At 48.0% G+C, this 22,626-nt stretch overlaps 1 protein-coding gene across 1 annotated transcript in view; it reads left to right on the top strand.

Moving 5' to 3' along the window:
• The window catches only part of SUSD3 (sushi domain containing 3), a 55,109-nt gene that overhangs the window by 13,696 nt on the left and 18,787 nt on the right, over nucleotides 1–22,626 (top strand). The window contains exons 4-5 of the mRNA XM_026076974.1: nucleotides 17,919–18,107; nucleotides 19,633–19,780. Of these exons, the coding sequence (XP_025932759.1) occupies nucleotides 17,919–18,107; nucleotides 19,633–19,780 (337 nt within the window). The remainder of the gene's footprint in view (nucleotides 1–17,918; nucleotides 18,108–19,632; nucleotides 19,781–22,626) is intronic.

The raw sequence follows: 22,626 nt of genomic DNA, 5'->3' as shown, positions 1-22,626 counted from the left end.
CACCGCCGCCCCCCCGGGCAGGGTGCAGGTCTCCCCCGGGCAGGGCTTGGCGCGGTCGCGGTGGCCTGGGAGCTGCGGAGGGGGAGGGGGGGGGGCGCTTTGCCCGGGCTGCGTTTCGGGTGCCGGGAGGGTAGATGGGGTTGCTCGCGGAAGGGGCTCCGGGGCCAAACCCTGCGCCGAGGTGCTCGAGCAGGACCCCGGGCGGCGGCCCCCTCCTCGGCGGGCAGGGGGTTGCGGGCTGCTCCGGAGCGCCGGCAGCCTCCCGGGGCGCAGCCCTGCGGGGGTCCCGCCGCAGAGCGCCTGGCGAAGGGGGCAGCTCCTGCGCGGCCTCGCCCGCGGGGTTTATTGCTTTTGAACGTGAAGCTTTGGGGTTAATGTACGGGAGCTGGAGCTGGGGGGTCATTTAGCTCCCTGAAGGCGGGGTGCAGCGATGGCGAGTGACTCGCGGTAACGAACCTTGGACAGATGTGAAATCTGAGTATCGTTTTAACGAGGGAAGGACTAGGGCACTTATCTTCACGTAGTGTGTTGGAAGCCGCTGGTCCTCAAAGAGAAATAATCTCTTGACAAATATAAATTGACTGAGTAGAAAATGAAGATATCAGTGTTTTAACGAAATGGAGTAATACACCGAGGAGTGGAATAAAAAATGAATCAAAGCTTTTTTGCTTCCTTTTCTCTCTCTCTTCCCCCTCAGTTTTGTTACTCGATTTGATCATGTGAATCATAACATCCTTTCAAAATCTCTTTGACTTTAATAGGTCCCATTAACGTGATGATAATGGGACCGGAGAGCAGGTCTGGCCCTGGCGCGCGTCGGACGTGCATGCCGCATGTGGGATGCGAGTCTCTGGGCACGGCGGAGACACAGAGCTGCCGTCACCTGCGCTCGCTCGGGCACAGGGAGCTGTCAGGTCGCAGCAGTGCCGGGCTCGAGAGATGGGGAGCAGGGTGAAACCACAGGAGCCCTGCGCGGCCGCGGCTGGCTGCTCAGCGCAGCAGCGCACTCGGGTTTCTGCTGCAGTTTGCGGTGTAGACAGCATTTCACATGGGCTTAGGTGGAAGCAGAGGTAGACTGGTGCTGAGCACTCCTGAAAGTCGTGGGCATCTTCTTCCCCATGGGTTTAATTCACTGGTGTGAGTCTAACAGACTATATTGACCTGGTTTTATTATGCTGATAGAAATGAGCAAACATGTTTAGGCTAACAGTATTGTAATGCTTTACATTGTGTCCACTGAATATGTTTTACTGTGCATTTAATTCGGATTTAATAGAGCACTTCATTTTAAAAATATGAAACAAGTTCTAGGTGATATACTTTGAGAGTTAGCAGCTCAAACATAAATATAGATCCTGTTGCTCTAGTTTGATGCTAATGTTATTTATTACTGACTTTTTTTCTTCTGTAAAATTACGTAGATTTGTCTCCCTTTATTCGTTGCATCAGATTGCTTTCCCAGCGTAGGTTGTGCCCACAGTTAGACAGGGTTTGTAAGTGGCATGTCCTGCTGTTACCCTCAGCCTTGCTGGTTCTGCATAGGATGATCTTGCCCTGTGTAGATGTGTGGCAAAACTCCCAGAAACATGGGACCCACCAAGAAACCCCCTGGCGTTGGAACCAGAAATCCACCCTCAGTTAATTGCTCAGATGTCTGCAAACCTGACTTCTGGGTCAAACCAGGTCATTTTATTCCACTGCTAGAAAACAAGAGTGTTTTACGCTATCTGTATTTTTGAAGTCAAAATGAGAGAATTTCATGTGTTACGGTAGCCCTAAGGAGACCCGTCTTCTGTCGCTGGAGAACCTGCTTGTTCAGGCTCTGTGACGATACCCTGCGGGGAGGCTGAAATGGAGAAACCTGTCTTTGTGGCCGGGGTTAACCTAGGGGTGATCGTGCAGTCCTCTCTCAGCCGCGCCAAAAGTGCGGACCAGGAGATCTCTGTAAGGTGCCAAACTGAAGCAAAAAGTGACTACACAAGATCAGGGCATGGATATTCATCTGTGGCTCTTCCTGCGGTTCGTTCCTGGCACGTGTTTCTGTGTTGGGTCTATGCCAGGACGAGCAGAGGTTTGCCAGACCCTGGCTGAGGTGTCCTGCTCCCAGCAAGCTCCCACGTCCCCTCTCCTCTCTGCTTGCCCCGCTGCCTTGCGGAGATTTGTCTTGGCCTTCGCCATCGGCACAGATTTCACCTTTGCTGAATATCAGTTTGTTACTACAAAAACATTGACCTAGGTGAACATGTTGCTGTTAAATCTGAGCGGTTTAGATGCTCAGCTAAAATTATGGGTACTTCTATGATTTTAAATTAAACTATTGTTCAAGACGCTTAATTTAAAATGCGACCATGTTATTTATGCAGCAGCACTTGCGGGAGAAGTGACCTCTACAGAGAGCTGATGGCAACTGTTACACAGTATCTTTCATTGTATCGTGTTTTTACTGGTAATCATTTTTCGTGCTGCCTTGATTGAATGTTCCCTTTGTAAAATTTGAGGCCCTGAGCGATAAGGTGGTGAGAATGATTTACACAGACAAACTCTCTCACGCGTTCCTTCTGCAGAAGAGGAAAAAAAGTTGCAAAATTTCCATTTGAATTAATATGTGAAAGAGAGGGAAATTGAAAGAAGTTTATTGGCACAGCCTAACGTCTTTAAACCTTAAAGGGACTCACAGCTTCATGAATTGCAGCTGTGAAGTTCAAACGTGCTCTACTTTTTCTGATTCTGCCTCCCTTTTGAGGACTGGTTTCTCCCTCAGACAATCTCACCTTGACCAAAAGCAGGGAGATTTATATCACCCTGTGTTTGGAAAGGTTCAGCAGTGCGTTTACAACGTGAGTTGTGTAAGTTAGCCTGAATTACACCTTTCGGGCATAGAAAAGGATCCCTGCGTCGCGAGCGGTAGGCACGGCTGGAGGCGCGCGCTGGGAAGGTCAGCGCAGCGCTAATATATCCCGCGTATCGGCAGGGCGGGCGCGCAGGCAGGGAGCAGGGGCAGGGGACAGCGCCGCGAATTGCCCCAGGATCTCGTGAAGCTGAGAAGAGGCCTCCTTCCGTTCAGTTTTAAATTATATGAGTGCTTTGATGTTTCCCACATCGCGCTGTGGTTGTTTTGCTGTCGCAGCAGCATTTCCGCAGTCATCGCTGCGGACAGACTGGCCATGTCTCGTTGGCCATCGCTCACCAGCTTCACTGTATTAGCTGAAGAACCTCTGAAACTCTGAAACGCTCATGTAACCGGTGGCCTGGGCGGCTGCGCGCTCCCCAGGACTTATCCCTAATCAGAGCGCCGGAGCAGCGCCAGGCAGCCCCGTGCACCGCGCTGCCTCCAAAACTGCCTGAACTAGCCTGGCGGCTCGGGTTGGCAAGAGAGGAAGGAGCGAGAAAGGGGGAAAACTACCTTTAGTCCCCGTGTCGCTGGGGCTGGGGCTCTGGGCCTCTGGTTTTCCAGGGCGGCCCGCTGGGTTTTGCTGTGATTCATGCTGCGTTCCCGCGACCCGCCCGTAGCTGCGGGAAGGGGGTCGTGCTGCCGCCTGCCGGGGCACCGGGGCTGGGGCGGCCCTCGCCGAAGCACGAGCCTCCGTCCCTGTCCCTGTGCATTTACAGCAGGCTGCGTCGACTGTTATCGCTTGGGAGTTAAACCTTGGCTTATAACACCTAGTTCTCTAAACTCATCAGCGCAGCCGCGGGAGCACAGGAAAGCAATGTAAAACATGCTGGGAACGGCTATTATGGCAGGGTATCGACTGGTACAGGCCCCCTGCCGCCCCCCCAAACCAAGGGAAAAGAGAGAGCGCTTGAGGACGGTGGACCTTGCCGCAGGACATCGTGAACGCTACGTCCAGGCCAATTCACGGAAGAAATGGTCTAGAAAGTGCCCTTAAGTGCAAAGGCGCCATTGGCTTAGGACAGACATAAGCTGCATTTTGATGGAGAAAGTAATTTTCTGGGAAAGTATCACAGCATATTTGCTCGGTTTTGCTCTTCTCTGGGTGTCTGTTCCGGCTGCTGAGGGATAGCGGATAGCAGGCTGGATACATCTTCGGTCTGACCCAGGGTGTCCGCTCTTTCCTAATGAGCAACTTTCTTCTGAAGTGAATTTGTATCCTTGCCAGTATAGAAACTGTGAAAACATGTCACTAAGAACTTATAGTTGCTCTTCCAGGAAAGCAAAAGCAAAATCGTTCTTCAAAGCCAAGAATACGGCTGCTCTGCAGAAAGGCTGCAAAGAACTTCTTAGCTAATTTCCTGTGATCCCAAGATGCAGCTCAGCTTTTAGGCAGGGGAAGAAAATATTCATTGTGAATTTCTATTTCCACAGGGTAAAATGTGAGAGAACTTGAAATATACAGGCTTGTAATTTCTTCAGGGTTATTTCTCCTTCCCTTTTCTCCCATGAGATCAAAGCGAAACCTGTTATTAAATAAGATAAAAATAAGTGACAGGTGCAGAATTTCAGCTAATTGGTTTTATCTCCTGTACTGCAAGATGATGATCTTAGTAGTTATGCATTTGCACCAAATATTATTATTGCTTTGAGGGAATGATTTTTGTGCTTGTCATAAAAACTCTGGAAGAGTACAAAACAGAGAAGGAAAAGAGTTATTAGGTCTTCTAGCATAGTCCTCCACAGTACAAGATTGCTCCCTACAGTATTCTTCAATACTTTGTCCAAGATGCTCTTAAATTACTTACATTATAGAGATGAATTATGTCTAGACATCTGAATCTCAGCTAGGGAAAGAAATGAGCTGAATGTTTTGGAACCAAAACATTAATATTTTTAAAATGGGAAGTCAACTTCAAAGTATAAAAACACCCAAATAAAAACAGCTAATCCCACCCTTTGTGGTTTTGCTGCAACCGGAGAGTTAAAGCACCGAGGGCTGCTAGTTTGGCTCTTCCCCTGCGGCAGAGCCCGGAGGTCCTGGGACTCCCACGAGAAAGCCGAGCCTCCCTGTGCACGCCGGAAACTCTACAAGAAAGAGAATTTCAACTGGACAAAAATCAGCATTAGATACGTAGCTTGTTTGGTCAAGGTTAGCACTGATTTTTTTTATGTGCCTAGCACTACAGAATTTTGCCTTCAATAGTTTGACAGAGACAAGCTGATGTGTAGGACAGTTGCTGGCTCTCACATGAAGACTTAGGCATTTTACTGACGTGCTGTCTTTCAAGCGCAGTCACAGATGAGCAACGGTGCTGGTCTGTGGAGCTGTTTTGACTAGCTCAGTGGATGCGGAGATTGACAGAGGGATGATTTTGCATTCTTTGTGAAACTCTGCCGTTCTTGCATTTCATTCGGTTTGGTGGTGACAGTGCGAGATGGAGAAGTTGCAGAGTGAGCAACCAGTCACCAAAATAAATCAACTCCTGGATCTGTTGAGGATCTCGCAGGCTGGGCTGAGCTGGTGCTGGATTTAGCTGCAAGGTTTTGCCGGCGTAGCAGGACTCCTAAGGCAGGTGTGGTGGTGCTGGCAGAGCACCTCTCGCTGCTTGGGGTGGCAGCACGGCCGCGGCAGTGTAGGTGGTAACGCGAGCAGTTCTGCTGCTGTGGGAGAACTCACACACGGAAAAGATGGGTTAGCTGCTTGCTTTTCCTTTGAGATAGTTGTAGGCAATTACGAAGTTACGATTTTGGGGGTAAAATAAAGTCAAATGCAGAGCTGCTCAGTTGTGCTTGGCTTCCAAGCAGAGGGTCTCTGGTCAGGAATTATTGTGAGGAGGAGTGAAAATGTGGAGAAGAGCCAGCTTGGGCGAAGGAAAGAGGCGGTGTACAAAATTTTCTGAATGCCATGCGGCCCTGGAAACTGTTCGGAAAGGTCACTGGGGCCGGGGTGCTGGAAAGAGGTGCCATCAGCAAGGACGCTTAGTTCAGCTGTTTGATTCCTCCTGGTCAGGAGAGCAGAACTTTGTGCCTTCGTGTAAAAGAGCAGAATTATACCCTGTAGAGTTTCTTCTCCGAACTACACTGATTCACAAGACTAGGAGCTTTGCCAGCTGGTCAAAAGGGGCACCTGAGCTGGATACGCATTTTCTCTTTTCTCTGAAAAGAGTTGCCCCATGCAGCCAGTGGCAGTTTTGCATAGGCAAGAAAGACCTGTAGTATTTGGCCCATAATTGTTACTACAGATTGGAACTAAGTTTTTCATTCATTTTAAATATGAACGATAGACTGTCTAAATGCACAGGCCTTCCAAAAGTTGCCAAAGATGAAGCTGAATTATAAAGGTGGATCTGACACAGATCTTAGTTTCTTAGACGTGTGTTATACAGTTCAGTGAAGGGCATGGAGCTGGCGTCCTTTGATCTACTGGCTTGAGACATGTGTCATTCAGTTTATAACTCACCTGCAATCACTTACTATTTTAATGGAAAAAGTAAGCAAAGTGTCCTTATATTCACATCCCCCTCAGTCTTCGTGTCTTCTTTCACGAATTCCTGCGGCCTGGGAGGCCAAAAGCAGGTGTTTATTGACTCAAACCGTTAATCATTCGTAGTTCTCGACTGACTTCTGCTGGGACGCTGTGTGACTTTCACACGCTTCAGGTCCGCAGGTCGCTTTTGTGCCCCGTCTCCGCAGCGGCCGCGCTCCTGGCAGCACGTCCCTGCGCTGTGATGGGGAAAGCCTGGAAACGTGAAAGCTGCACCCAGCAGCAGCAAAAGGAGAGCAGGGGAAAAAGCCACAGGGCTGCAGAGAAGGTTGTTAAGTCTGACTGTTCAGTTAGTTTCTCGGTCCATGAGTGATTTTTATCACCATAATAAATTGCATGCTATTGCTAACTCTTTCAGACTCCTGTCCGGAAAAATCAATTATTCACAGAAATTCTTGCTGACAGTTGTGAATGCCAGGTCACAGTTCTGTGGTGTGCGTTTAGCAGCTTAAAACAGCAAAGCAAGGAAGGAACAGGTTCGGTTTCTCGTATTAGATAAGAAAAGGGACCCGCAGAAGTCAAAACAAGCCAGCAAGGAGGAGCAAATGCAGGCAAGGCCTCTAGCGCTCAAGCTGGCTTTGCTTAACAGGGCGGTTGGAAATTCCCTTAACTTTGGAGGCACAAAGTGATATAAGTGGTCTGCTCAGTTTGTTTGTTGCTTCCCTGTTGCAAGGGTGCTAGGAAGCGCTCCGCGTTAATTATGAACCGGACATCGGAGCTGATCAATGAGGGTGACACTCGTCCCCCGTCGGCTGTCACTGGGTCAGAATTAAGAAAATTAAGGCGTTAAAGCTCATGCCCTGAGACCTGGCCCAATAATGCCAACATTTAAAGTGTTAAAAGTTAGATGGAAAAAGGAGAAAATGGTTCTTCGCGGGTGACCTGCATTGCTCCTTGTTTGGAGTGTTTAGCTTTCTAAAAAAACCCAAACAACCCCCCTCCACACACACACATACAAACCTGTGTTAAATGATCTGTTTTAAAACAAGAAAGTAGTTTCAAAGAAAAAAGTTGAAAAGTTCCCATATTCTTTTTAAGTGTTTTGAGCAAACATAATCCCTGTGTTTTGTGGGGTTTTTTTGGCCAAAACTGAGCACTTTGACCTCAAGTAGTAAGCACTTTTAGTCCACCTAAAATTCATTTGCTAATTCCCGAGGCAGTTTTGGGCGGCTGTAGACCCTTCGCACCGGTCCCCCCCGAGGACTTTTTGGTGGAGGTCACAGCCAGCGCCCTCCCTCCGCGCGGAGGTTGTGCAGAGCCCGGCAGAAGCGACGTACGCGCGAGACGGGGACGTACGCGTCCCGTCGGGGGACGTCTGCTCGTGCCTGCGGCGCTGGTGATGCCGCGCGTGTTTGCGCACGGCTGCGCGCCCCGGACGCGCCAAGCGGTGGCTCCAGGCGGATCACCTAGACCTGGGCGTCTCTGGGCGCGCAGGGGCCGAACGCGCGGCGGGGGCCGCCTGAACTCCTGTTGCTCCTGGTGCGCTAGCGAGCGAGTGACGCAGCTTTAAGGGCTGCTTTGGATGGGGGTGGCCGGTGGTGGCCAGCTCGGCCGGCCGGATCGGGCAGCGGGGGCACGTCGCAGCGCCCGGGCCGTCCGGCGTGCGCCCTCCTGCCCCGCAAAAATAAGCGTGAGGGTTTCTTTTGGCTTCTCTGGCAGGCAGCTTTCCAGTGAAGCAGTGCAATTCTACCCTGTATATTGCAAATTGAACACACTGTTGCAGCCCGTAATAAAAGCAGGAGAATTCTGGGGTTGCCAGGGCTTCATATTCATACTCGGTTTTCAGTCGTGACTGCTGAGATTAACATTTTCTCTTCTTTACCCTCCGCATACTTTACATCCTAATGCTCTCAGCTTAGTTAGCGCCTGGCTTCCCCGCCTCTTCTGCACAGCCCACAGAGGGTCGCCAGAAGCATCCGTGGTTTCTGTATAAAAAGCGTAGATTCAGACTGTAACGGGCAGCGTTGCTGATGGTTTGTCTCTATTTTACTTTCTTCACGTGCAAGAAACGGGAAAATCTGAATCTTGCTCAGTTTATCAGAGATCTATTGAAATGTTTAATTATTGCAGGATAGCTCTTATAATTATTAAATCGTTCAATTATATCTTTATAGTTATTAAGGTAACCCAGAAAATGTTAGGTTTGTGACCAGCTTGTTTTCGGGTTAAATATAAAATTGATCCACTTAGGTGGTTAAAAAAAAAAAAAAAGGAAAAAAAAAAAGAGAGAGATGTTCATCGGCTCTAAAGAGAAAAGGTCGATATGTTTTGCTGGGTTCCTTAGAGGTGCTAAAGCATCTTGTAAGTGAGCAGCCACGTAGCTGGCTGCGGAGCGTTTTTCTGACAGTGAGCCCTAGTCTCGGGCCTGTCGGTAGGACCGGCGCTGATAAGGTGTTTGTGCTAGAACTGACCAGACTGTGTGGTTTTGACATTTTTCTTTTTCCCACGTTTTAGAGGAAACAAAACCAAGGGGGAGAGTTTCATCGAAACGCCTGCTTTCAGGCAAAGCGTCAGGTTTTTCCGTTGGGGTTTCTACAAGCAAGTGCCCGCAGCCTTCTCCAGACCCCCAAAACGCCCCTCAGCAGCACCGACAAAGTCCATCCGTAGGTGAAAACCCGCTCGGGTTTGATGCTGCAGCGCCATCAGGGTTTGGCTATAAAGCGTTTGGTGGGAAGCGCCGCGAGCGGTCCCGGCCGGTGCTGCCGGGCGCACGGCTCCGCTCCCGGCGTCCTCCGGCAACGCCGCCGGCGAGCACGGCTTTCGCTTCGCTCCCCCTCGTTTCTGCTCCTGCGTTCGCTCGCTGGCAGGGAGCGGAGCTGCCTGCGAGCGCTGGGAGGGCTGTGAATTCTCACGGCGTTTCGGGTTTCTCCCCGCAAGGATAAGGCAGCGTTAGCGGAAAGCTTTGCCCTCCGAAACGGCTGCTGGCTCTCTCCTGCTCCGGGCTCCTGGCTAAGCTTGGTGAAGGACTTGTCAAAGACGCACTGCTACCGAAACCTGCGTGTTCGCCCATCGGTACTTGACCTGTGTGCTAAATACTGATGATGCTAAATACTAATCTGGATGCTGAAATCTGAATTTCCAGGAATAACAGGCCTTTCCTAGCATAGTTGCTCATTTTTATTTAGTTTGCGGTGATTGTTTTCTTGCAGTTATTGTGACAACAAAAACTGTTTTGAACAGTATTCCAAGATAATCTATTATCCCTATTACAGAGAAGGAAAAATTTTAACATTTCCAGTCAACCTAATTTCCATTAGAAAATACAGCGCCTGGTTAATGGAGCCCACGTAACGCTTCCACCGTCGGCAGAAGCGTTTCGACTGGCCGCACAGCGTTAACGAGCGAGGGGTTATTCACGAGCGCTGGGGAAAAATAATGATGAAAGCTGAAAATGTAAAACTGCAGACTTCCCTGGCGCGATGCTTGGGAATGGCAGCTCCGCCGGCGAGGATGCTGGCGGGCCGCTCAGGTATACTGGAGGTACCTGCGGTAAAAAAAGAGCGAGCTGAAGGAACTGGCTTTTTCCTTTCCTTTTTTTTTTTTTTTTTATCTTCTATCCTCTCCTAGTCTCCATTATTCCTCGGAGAGGAGGGAAGCGATATGGAAATAGCTTCCTGGGCTGCACGCCTCGGATTCGGATTTGAGCTGATGGGTTCGCTTTGCGCGCTGCGTCTCCCTGGCCTCTCCGGTTGCGCTCGGCTTGCCGGGAGGGTGGCGTGGCGGCTGCTGCGGCAACGCTCCCGTCCGCTTCGGACGTGAACCTCTCTGGAGATCCGGCGGCGGCGGTGGGGGGGAGGCTGAGCCCGTCCGTTGAGGCGTGGGCTCCGCGTCACCGCTCGCTTTTGTCCTCCTTCTTGCAATGTTGTGAATCCCGACGGTTACTGTGCAACGCGCCGTCCTGATGGACTCTGGCGACCGGCGCAGCGAGCGCTGGAGCCGGCGCGCTGGCGGGGCGCCGCGCTGCGCCGCGACTTGGTGGCCTTTTAGTCTCTTTGGGGTCTTTATTCTAGCAGCTAGGGCACAAACTGTGCATTTGGCAAATACGTAATTTATTTATCATCTTGTCTCCTCTGGAATGACAAAAAGGGGAGACCATGGCTGACTGTACAGCAGTATTAGATCCATCCGCTAAATCAGTCACAGAAACAACTGTTGGCATCGCTTCCACGGGTAATTTTTATTTCGGAACAGTTTGCCTTAAGGCATAATTCTGGTGTATATCATAGTCAATGTTTTTTTAAATATGGAAGTAATGGGGGAGAGATAAATAGGTGAATACTTCTAAGTTGCTTTAGGTTTAATGGATTTTTTCTGTTCTTGCAAGTTATACAATTACTAACTTTTCAGAAGTGTCATAACATATTTTTTCAATTCTGTGGGTAAACAGACTAATAAAGTGCAGAATAACCATCTGTTCTTGCTTTACTGGGGACTTCACCAAATACCTCATTTTTCATTTAGTTCTTATTTCTCAATTAATTGTTCCCATAAGGAGAAAAATATTCAGTATTGCCCTTGTTGCTGGATCCAAGAGTAAAATCTACAGATGAGAATAACCTGGCTTTGATGTAAATTGGCAAAAAAAATCAATCGTGGAGATGGCTGTACAGTGACTGGAACAAATCCTCTCTTAAAAGAGCAACGTAAAATTCATGAATAAGAATCATTTTACACCAATTCTACACGTTATTTGTGCTTGAAACAGGAGGGCATTGCAAATGTTGCCAGCCAAAACTTAATCTAGCATCTTGGTGATATGTAGCTTGGATTCTGCATGGATTAAAATTGCTTGCAGCCCTTGCAGACAGGGAGTATTTCAGAGTAGAGCTGGGAAGTGTTTCCTGCTGACTCCTAAATCTTATTACAGCTTGTTCACTACATTGAGCAGCTGAAAAGCCCAGTGAGAAATGCTGGGAGAGGGAAAAGAAGGCGGCTCAGTATTGTAGGCAGAGATGAGCCAAATTTGCCTGGCGCAGACCCGGATCTGCCCTCTCCGAGGCCAGGAGCGGGGCACAAGGCTTTGCGGTGGTGTATCGCAGAGCTTGATCGGAGGTGGCGCCGAGCATTGCTCTCCGGTGGCTCCTGCTGCCTCGGCCGGCGCAGCCGGACCCCGACGGAGGCTTCGCCGCCTCTCGCCGGCCGCAGGGCGCCCTGCGCCGTCGAGAGCTGTGCAGCGGTCGGGACGTCAGCGTGGGCGCCCGGGGCTTGCGGGAGGGTTGCAGCCCTGGCAGACGAGCGGTCGGCAGCCCCGCGCCGCGGGCGTGCGGCCGTCCGGCAGCGCAGCCTCAGCGTGGGCACGTCGTGTTAATTGCGGAGAAGTTCCTTGAAAGCACGAGAGAGGAGTGACAAGTATGTTTGTTAAGCAGAAGGGAATATGACAGGAGAAACGTTACCTTGCTCTGATATATACGGCTGTTTAACTCATCCTCCCGTTTCCATTCGGTGCAGTTTCTTATTTTTTTCCCCTCTGGCTGCATTTATTCGCCTGGCGTCTCCTCTTCTGCACACGCACCCGCCACCGCTCTTCCCTCTCCAGGCTCCTTGGCCGCGTCCGAGAGCAGCTGCTGCCCAAGCTCTGTCGCGGCTGAATCCAAATCAAGGAAAGGCGGCAGGTGGAAGGCAGCTGTTCCTGGGTGGCGGCGCGGGGCGCAGAGACGGGCTCGCTGGTCCAGCTGCCTCCAGCTCGCTGGCAACTCCAAGGGCCGTGGAGGGGTCGGGAGCCAAAAGGAGACCAACGTCGCGGATGAGTCTTGGACCCGAGGGGTGGCAGTGCAGCTGGTGCCAGCCCCGGCTGCACAAGTATTGCGTTATTATTAACTGTGTTGCAAGCAGTGTATTGAAAAAATCGGTTTTACCTGCAAAACAGACAACAGAAAAAAACCTGACAGTAGTCATGAGCAAGAGAGGGCCTAAGGTTTCGTTTCTAGTGCAGGTGTGAGTAGAACGATCACGTGAACATCGATGTGTAAATGAACACAGAAAGAAGAAACTTTCTTCAGATGCCTTTCTTGCTCTGTTTAGAAATTCTTTGTCAATGCCAGAAGGAGCTTTTTCTTAAAAAGCACTTTCACGATTGTGCAGTGGTGGCCTGTGCGAGGGATCAGAAATTGGATTACCCCTTTAACGATTTTAAAATCAACTTTTCAATAGAAAGCAAGTATATTTTACGTGAAGTATTTTCACCGGGAAATGCTGAAATTAGGCAGATGCAGGACCCACGTATCACTGACAGTCGTGTTTCTTTTTTTACACCAAATCCTCGGGCGGATGTCTTGCTGTGGGTAGCTTAGAGTTTTAGCGCCCGCAGTTGCGCGGCCCGGTGCCGTGCGGAGCCGGCTCGGCGAAGCTCTGCCTCCGGCGGACGGCTTCCCGGCCCGCGGTCTCGAGCGCGGCGCGGTGCGAGCAGCGCGGCGGGTCGGAAAGGCCGAGCCGCTCCGCTGCCGAGGCGGCTGGCGTGCGGGTCTGCTGGGCGCCCGTGAGGCGCGCCGTTATCGGGGTGCCGCCGAGCAGCCCCCGGCCGGGCAGCGCGCTCCCGGCTGTCTGCAGCTCGCCAAGCTGCGGCGGCTTCGGAGGCCCCGACCCCCCCCCCCCCGCTCTCCCGTTTAACACCAGCGTCTTAAGAAGCTGCGCCGGTGTCTGCATTTCCTCGCGGGCGGATGAGCCGCTCAGAGCAGCGATTCGTTGTGGCGGGGCTGCAGGCAGGCTGGAGCCGAGGCGGCGGGACGGGGCTGCGGGACGGGGCCGAGGCGGGACAGGGCTGTGGGACAGGGCCGAGGCGGGATGGCTGCGGGACGGGCGGCCGCCGCGGGAGCCCCTTCCCCTCGCGCCGGCTGCTTTGCTTTGCCACGTCTGCTTCACTTCGTATCTCGCTGCGGCTTGGGTTTCTTCTTTTTTTTCCTTTTTGACGTAGCAAGCTCTTCCAAGAGCTGCGAGGTTGCTGCGCTGGTCGGGACTCTGCCTGTGACTGCAGGGACACTAATTTGTAAGGCGTGCTCTTGTGAGAAAATAGACTCGCGGAAATAATATCATCAGCATGTTTATTTTCTTCTGGGTTTATAGAACCTAATGTTCTGTCCCTTTCTGGCATCTGGTTATTACGGCATGGTTTAGTTGCATTAAAAGTCGAGAATAAGCAACGCAAAAGCTTGGGTTACGTGTGGATGGGAATAATGAGGCAGAGCCATGGCTGTTCTATTTCTGAATGAACAGCAAGGGCAGTCTCGGTAAGAGGCAATTATTACTGTGTTTTAGGTCATTCTGCTATATGCTTTTGCAATGTATTAGATGTTTGTTTTCTATCTTCCTGCATGGGGAGGGAGAAGGAGCACAAGAAGTTTTTTGACAGACAAAAGCATTCTTAGATGACTCTTTCATTTCTGCTTTCTTATCAGCAAAACATAAATTCACAGCTTGCTGACAGTGAAACCATATGGTAACTCTTTCAACAGATCGATTTTGCAATACAGATAATCCTGGCTGTGCATGAGAAAAGATATTTTGGATTATTTTGTCTTAGTTCTTATATTACTCTTTATTTTTCCGTGCCTGGGAGTTACATATTTGGCTATTTTGAACCTAGTGGTTTGTGTGAATTAGAAGGTTGTGGAGTATGCTCCACTTCAGTGGCTTCATGGGGCAGTCACTTGTCATACGGGGGGATCTGTGTCTTTGCCATGGACAGACCCTTTTGTGGTGCCAGGCAGTAGCATCCGGTCCAAATACTTTCTGAGCATCGGATATCCCCTTAGTGTGAACCCAAACTAAGAAATGAGTTTGTATAAATCAGCTCTTGCTTTACAAGAAGCTGAGGAAAAACGCCTGCTCAGAACTGCAAGGCGTTCAGGTCTCCGTGTCCTGACCCAAACTGACCGGTGCCTGCTGGTCTGCTTGCTTCACCGGAGCCGCGGGTGTGCGCTGGCCCGCTACGCGGGAGGAGGCGGGTTGTTAATCCTTTTCAGTTAGCCAAATGAACCAGCAAAAGTCCTCGCAGCTTCTGGTGGAGTTTAAACTCAAAAAGTGATTCCCAGCCCTGGCTTCCCTAGGGATGCATCTGCGAGCGAGTTTTCTTCTTCAGCTCAGCCGCCGTAGGCCAGTACCCGAAGGCGCGAGCAGCGCGTGAGCCTGGCGTGCAAGCAAAGGCTGCGGAGACTGCGGATGAGGTTGTGAGACGCGGATCAGGTCTAGGAGCGGTGCCGCGGAACCAATCAAACCAAACAACGCATCGTGAATTTTGATGGTCACAATGAGCTCCTTGGCCGCGAGAGGCCCTTCGCCGCTTGCACCTTCCTCCCGGCGTGGGCTGCCCGTCGCCCACGCGTGTGTGCGGGGTGCGCGCTGCGGCTGCGAGAGCACTGCAGGACCCGTGCGAAGAGGGCTCTGTTCAGAACTGCTTTTTGGCGTGCTAATGCGTACTGCAGCCCAAGACCCGAACGCGTCTAGATATTTAGAAAATAAATGTAGCTCAGGATGTCAATCTGGCCAGCACAGATGTTTACGCGCTATTTGCGGTTTACTTCAGGAGACAGTGCAGCCTCAACGCTGGCGTCCCCCAAAACAAAAATCCCTGATTGTAGTAGATCTAGTCAAATAAACAGGCCCAGAGAGTATTCAGAGGATAAGTCTGCACAGAAAACTGCTTATATAAATACGAGGATGGAAACGTACCTAAACAATCCTTTTCTGGAGATGGAAGGGTAAAATTAACATAGTAGGAAAGTCAATGCAACAAATAATTGCTAAAAGATTATAGATTGTTAACAGCACAGGCTGCTAGAGCTTTACAGGGGAGATTTATAAATCAACTATTAGAAGACCTTTACTGATGAAAATCAGGGCAAATCTGATCCAGAAATTTTAAATCTGAACCTGGATAAAATTCACAAACTCATACTGGCATAAATCCATCTATGCATTTCAATAAAAGCTCCCATAAAAAGGAAAAAGTAGTGAGGCATTTAATTTTTCTACTTTGGCAGGAGGGCATTGTGTTGAAAAGCTCTAGGAAGAGGAGGAAAGGCTATTTCTATCCTGGCCAAATGCAGATATGTGAAATGCAGTCGATGAATTTTCAGCTAAGCATCTGTGCAGAGCCAGGTAGAGAAGCTTTTGAAAGCTGGAGTTCCTGCCCCAGTTCCCTTCAGTGTGGGAATGATCCACTCGGAGATGACATAACGCTATTACAAACCAAGGAAATATCCACAGCTTAACGGGATACTGGCTAAGAAGGAGCTGTTAGAAATCTTTGTAAATGCTCAGGTGATGAAAATATTTTAAAATTCAGTGCTGACAAGGTCACTGACATTCAAATGTTTTAATTGCTCTACATATATCATTATGGGCAAGGATGATGCAGGAAAGGGCAAAGAGTGTCTGAACCAGCTACAGCTGCATATATTACTCAGAAAAGGTCAACACTGGATTAAATGGAGTATATCTTGAAAGAAAGAATCCAGTGCCAAATTATCCACTCTTTGGAGAGTTGAGGCTGAATAAAGATTGCAGGTCAACTGGCAAGTCTACTGAACGAGTCTAGCGAGGCTGCGCGCCCAGCTAAGCCCATGCACTTTGAATCGCATTTTGCTCTGAATTGCTTCCTGCACCTCGCACAGCTACAAGTGCCGCTGATACGAACTTAAGTATGTGATCTGATATCTAAAAATACCCTTGAAAGTGTAAAATGCAAAAAGGTAGATATTTTGCAGCTTATGAAAATGGCTTTTCACAAAAAGTCTCTGAATGAATAAAGGTAAAAAGAAAAGCTCAAACTCATAGTATTTGTCTGAAGTGGGGAGGAAAGTTGTCCAATTCATATATTTGCCGTGTTCCAGTTATCAGATACTGGAGAAAAGGACAGGGGCTCAAGGGAAATGACCCTCTGGAAAATACTTGCTCTTGTTGAGGCAAATTACTGCCATGATATGAAACTGAAAGAGGTGGCAGAACAAATAGAAATAATGGGCATGGAATTAAAAAAGGCATGTTTTTTTAAAGCTGGTTATCAGTACATATTTACTTAGTAGATTAGACCAGTAATTGTCACTGTGGCTTTTGTTTGGTCTTTTTCTGGGATTTCTTTGTGTTGTTTTCTAGGGGGTTGGTTTTATAAGAGCATAAATTGCAGACAGGTAGTAAGCCTGTCTTCTGTTGTTTAATCTCAAAAGCTTAATATTAATTAACTACAGGAGAGTTTTTTGTTAGTAAAAATAAAATAGTTTGGATGTCAACATGTAATTCTGTCCAAATGTTCTCAAGGAGGCTATTAAAGCTGTGAATTTCTTTTTGCTGGTAAGTGCAGGAAGCCTAATTTCCCTCTTTCATTTTTTTGTGTTTTATCGTGGTGCTTGCAACCCCAGTCTCGCAGTTGCAATCCAGGCCTGTGGCCCTGCTGAAGTCACCTGCAAGTCAGCTGAAAGAGAGGGAGCTTGGCTTCTAAGGCAGGAGAAGTGCTGATACTTAGAAAATGTTTTTTTTTTAAAAAAAAAAGAGAGAGATGTAAAACAGTTCTCAGATTCTGTCAGGGCCTATGTACAGGAACAGAAAAATGCACTCGTTTTTGTTGTCTGCGAAGTATATCAGAATATCATATGTTATCCTAATGACTGATCATTAAAATTTATGTTAAAATGAATATGAAATGAAGGATGTGGTGGCAATAAAAGCCAATATATAGAGTTAGTGGCTAACGGTAGGTTCCCGAGAGAAGCTAGAACTCCATGGCTCAAAGAAAAACTGTAGGAGCTAGAAGACACTCAATATAAAGAGAAAAGCTAAATGAACAAATGTGCTACAAATGAATAATATACTGTAAAGCAGAGTTTGCAGCTTGAAAACAGAGATGAGTTGAATGTAATTGTGCTGTATGGGTATCTCTCTCTCTCTTTCTCCCATTTTCTCTTTGTCCCCTCGCTTTACGATGGCTTTTGAACCTGTTGGCTCATTTCACTCAAGATTAAGAGCCGTGTAGTACTCTTGAAAGATATGAAGTTTCTGTAGAGTCATGAAAATATACTACCAAGTAGACTGAAATGCTGCAGTGTGAGATCAGTCCATTAGCTCTTGGAGAGTCTGCATGGGAGAAGACGTGTTATGAGTACTCCCAGCATGTAAAAACTCCCAGTCTGAGCACTTAATTAAACACACAGAGCCCAACAAGATGGGAAGCCATAGGAGACCAAACCACTCACAGAATGAATTTTTTGGGGGCTTTTAATGTTTAACAGTCTAAGTATATAACGTTGCAAGATGAGTAAATCCCACTTTGCGCCGTGGGTCAGAGCACTGGAGCTGTTGAGTGGCTCTGAAGGGGGTTTGGCCCTGGGCCGGTGCTTGGCAGAGAAGTCAGCATTGCCCATGCAGAGGTCTGTTATTTGTTTTGACGATTAACTTGGAGTGATTTAAAATATGCTCACAATAAAACAGCTTAAGTGGACCTTCGATTCTGGCTCTAACGTTGCATTGTCCTGTTTTGTTTTTGTTCTGCAGGGCAGTGCAGCCGCATATTTCCTCCCCAGCTTGGCTCACTGGAGATAATTCATGGCAATGGCACCGCTGTTGGGACGGTGATAACGTTCCAGTGCTCTGCCGAGCACCAGCTGGAGGGACAGGGCGTCATCACCTGCATTTGGAAAGGAAACACTACCCAGTGGACAGCGGGAGTGCCCTTGTGCAAGCGTAAGGTCCTTCTAAAACCATTTCCATCCCCTTTGGGCTGTATTGTATTCACTGTGCCCTGGGCATCTCCTACAACATGAGGGTTAATTCTAGACATCTGTGCAAAGAACAAGACAAATTCAATTTCCTTCAGAGTTGCCCCCACTGACTGTAATTGCACTCCATATGTGTTCTGACATCATTAATTATCATGACACAGAAAAGGCGCTGCCAGATTTATGCCTGATCTCACATCACTGCCTCCAGTAGTGTTGTACCCAGAATATATGTGGCTCTCCAGCTACAAGATGTACTGCTCTTTAGAAAACATATAGATACGACCAACTAATTTGTAAATGTATTTGCAAGCTCTCTGATCTGGAATTCTTTTCAGAAGATACTTTGCTGTAAAAAAGCACAGAGGTATTTAAGAAGTGCTATTAGGTTATTGCCTGTGGGCAGCTGCATGGAAAAGTTATCACGTTGACAAGTAGCATTTGAACAGCAACAGTATTAACTACCTTTCATGCTGTCCCTTCTTATTTGTTATAAGATTGTTAGTAATTTGACAAGAAATAGGCCCAAGCAAAATTCTGATGCATGGTGCCTTTGAGCTTTGTCGTGTTCAAAACTGAGGTACTCGGTCTGGATCTCAGACCTTGTATAATTTGAAATCATTTGGTAGATGGATAGCTGTTTTAGACACTTACCATTCCTTCTCAAACTCAGCTATGCTTATCTCTGATTTAAGAGATTCCATTAAAGAAAAGGAATAAAAGAAATCCTCCCTTTGAGAGGTTGTAGAAATATAAAGCTTTCTATGGAGCTCAGCTGAACCATTTCTGATACTGGTGTTTGTATGGTTGGAATAAGTTGATGAGTTTTTGAAGCAAGATGTGTTTAGTGCTGAAAATGAGTTGGCAGAGATCTGCACTAGCTCTGCCATGCCACATTCCCATTCCTCCTTTTGTCTGGATAATTTATTTCCAACCTCGGATCATTGTGAACACTCTGCCCTGCAGATACTGTTCCTTCCCTTCCTTCTCCCGAAAAAGAGAAAGGCCTGTTGTTCACTACCTGCCAAATAGGATGTAATTATATAGAACTGTCCGTGCCATCTGTCCATGCTTCTTTAAACCCTTTTACCCCTTTCAGTATTTGTTTTTGCAGTTCCTGTCCTTGTTAACAACTGAGCAAGAGAGTCTGGTAGCTCACTTGCATTTGATATACTGAGAAAGTTGTGCTTTTTAGCCACTGCAGTGTTAGTGGCATTGTGTTAATTAATTGAGGTGGTAAAATACTTGTGAACAATTCATTAACATCTTGTAAACAGGTGATTTTTAAATAGCCCGATTTGAGGCTGCATAGCTTTATGTTGGAACCAAGACACTCTGATAACTTAACACGTACTAAGGTGAAAGTCTTCATAGAGTTATTATTAGCAGAAGTGTGAAGTGGGTAGGTTTCAGCATGATTTGATGGAACTGTGGAAGATGTATTCACGTGTTCACCTTAGAAACCTGCTTCTATGTTTGCTTTGCTGCAGCCATATCAAAATATGAGACTTTTGGATTTAAGGTAGCAGTGATTGCTTCCATTGTGAGCTGTGCCATCATTCTGCTGATGTCTATGGCTTTTTTAACTTGTTGTCTCATCAAGTGTGTGAAGAAAAGTGAAAGAAGGAGAACTGAAAGGTATGTCAAGAAAAGATTTTTTTTAAATGGCAAAGTTGTGTATGTCATATGGACCCCATGGCTGTGAGAGCAGAGAGCTTCAAAGTTCCTTTCCAGGAACTGATGCTTACAACACCACAGTGATGTTAATTACTTAAAATCCTTATTTTGCCAATTAGGCTTTGGGCTTTGAAAGATTTGGAAATCAAGAGTATTTGGGCACCTAATTTCTTTTAATATCAGATGACCTAAGTGGACCTAGGCAGATCTGGGCTTACCCAGGGTTACGCAGGAACTGAGGGCGTACATCCCACGTCTTAGTTGCTGGCCCAGTCTTTCTCTCCTTGCAGTTTTTAAGACTGGCTGTATTCCCTCTCCCCCCCTCTCTCTCCCTCTCGTTTTTTGCTCTTTTTTCTCTCATCAAACTCTGCTGGGAAAATTAATCTACTCATGTCAAAGCCATCAAAGCTCTCACCATCTGCAAAGTCAACTTAAAGCTGTTACAAAGATGTGATGAACAAGGATGCTGGAAAGACACAGGATTTTGTCTGCTGGCTTGAAGCACAAGACCCTGGGCAGAATTACAAACAGGCATGGGAAGAATTAAATCTACCAGTCCAGGCCGTTATAAAAACTTAGTGTGGAACATGACTAAGTGCTAAAGCTGCTGAACTGTTGTTCTTGAGAGCTTGCCGTCTAACTCACCTGCCGCAGAAAGGTTTCTGCGGGCGCCTTTTCTTCATTTCTCTCTCATTTTGCCTGCTTGTTGTTCCTAAAACTGCACGTAACGTCAGTGGTATATCTGCCTCCATCCCTGCGGTGTCTGCTGTAAAGGCAGCAAGCTGCACTTCTTGTTGTTTTCTAACCTCTTCTTGCTTTAGAGAAGTGTTTGAAATCAGGCAGGGCAGTGGTAAAGCGGAGGGAGGCTGGTGAGGGTACGCGTGAAGGTCTCTGTGCTCCCAGCTCTGTTCTATCTACAACTGTGTAGGAGCCACAAGTCCTCTTTGGGGAGATATTCTGTAATTTCAGAATCTGATTGGAATAAAAAAAACAAATTTTCTGTTTCCCTTGAAAAGATTCTATGAGGCAAAAAGTCTTTGGTGTCATTCATGATATTAGGTTTTCACTGCTAGCGTGAAATAATATTTGAAATGAAAGGGCTGATTGGCATTTTTAAAATTGCTGCTTTTCTTTTTGATAAGACTATTCGTATCAAAGTCCTTGTTTTCCATTTATTTTAAAAGAAATTTTGTCAGCATTAGCACTTCACATGCCTTTGACTTGATATTTTCTCTCTCACCAAAAAAAAAAGAAAATAAAAAGGCACCTTTACGCGGGGAGTTTGTACCCTGCGCTGTCGTCAGTACATGAAGCAATTCCCTTCATGTGGCGCTTCCCGGCACACTGCTGCCCTCTGCCTCGCTCCCCTGCCGCCGGGATCGGCTCCGGGATGGGGCCGCTCGGGAGCCGCTGGCTCCGGGCTCTCCCACGCTCCCGCCGGCGGCCGCCGGGCAGCAATCGCGGGGCCGGGAAACACGCTGCGCTCTGAAAACCACGCAAGCGGTGCTCCAGAAACCTGCCTCGCTGCGGGCGAAGGCGCAGCACGCCCCTGGGTAACGCTCGCCCGAGCTGCCGCCCGTGCTTGAAAGCGCCGGGGAGCTGCGCAGAGGGCGTCTTGCTTACGAGACCGGCCCATAGAGGTGGAAAGTGTGGACCGACTCTTGGGTGCACAAAGCATTTTTTTAATCTGAAAAGAAGCCACGGGTTTGATAGCTCAATACAAACCGAGAATAATTTTTAAAGGATTAGTTAAATAAGCACCTGTTAGACCATCTCTGAGAGAAAAGGTAGTCGGCACTTGTGATGCCTCCTCTTGCCTGTAGCTTTGAAGTCTGCCCCTCTGCTTCTTCGGTGCTTTTAGTCGGGCTGCTAAAAAAGGGTCGCCTCTGTCTACAGACCCGTCTGGCCAGGTACGTGGCTGGTGGTCTCTGAGGTGCTTTCATCACGTGCCATCCTGTGTTTCGCCCCTGCGTTCGGAGCGACAGGGGGCAAAGGTTCCTCAAATCTTCACCCAACCCAGCTTCCTCGCAGGACGTGTCCCACCGAGCCACCTTCCCTGCCGCTTTCTTCCCCAGGAGCGGGATCGCGCCCTGAGAGGAGAGAGATGATGTGAAAGTCGGCATCGCCAACTCTCACGGTGTAATCTTGTCCCATCAGCTAGTGCGAACGCCTGTGATTTTGCAAATCCTAGACCTCTTTTAAAAACAAGAAAAGCAATTTTTTTTGGCCCTCAGAGTTGTAGAGAGAAGTGTGAAAAGTGCTTTGAGTGTTTCCTAAAGGAAATACTGAAGGCAACTAAACAAGCCCTGCTTTAAAAAAGGCAATATAATAGCTGCCTCCTCCATTTTTAAGTCAGTTTGTCAATTTTAAATGTGCCTGACAATTTTTGAACCCTTAGGAATGGCAGTATTGCAGAAATTCACAGAAAATATATTTTTTTCTGAAGTAATTTATTCCATGAAGTGGCAATGCTCTGTAGTCTCCTCACATACAACAGGATCTGGCCTGACCTGGTGTCACTGATAAAGGTCCGTGAGAAAACAGACACAAAATCATGCCAGAAATGCCTTTCCCTATTAACTATAGGAAAATGTTCAGAGGACAGGGAATGACAGCGTTCAGCACCGTGTCACCCCAGCTGCATGGGGCATGGGATCCTCACGTGTGGGATTTAGTGGGGGTTAAGTTGACATGGTGCTCTAGAATAGTCTTTAAATCCACCAAATCAAATTAAAATAATTTCTGTTCTTTTTGGTGCTTTGAACTATTCACAGGTGCTCATAAGAAAACTGTTCAGGCTGTTTTTT

This window comes from Apteryx rowi, unplaced genomic scaffold (assembly GCF_003343035.1).
Source record: "Apteryx rowi isolate R43461 unplaced genomic scaffold, aptRow1 scaffold_111, whole genome shotgun sequence".
Taxonomy (NCBI): Eukaryota; Metazoa; Chordata; class Aves; order Apterygiformes; family Apterygidae; genus Apteryx; species Apteryx rowi.
This window is presented reverse-complemented; position numbering and strand designations above follow the sequence as displayed.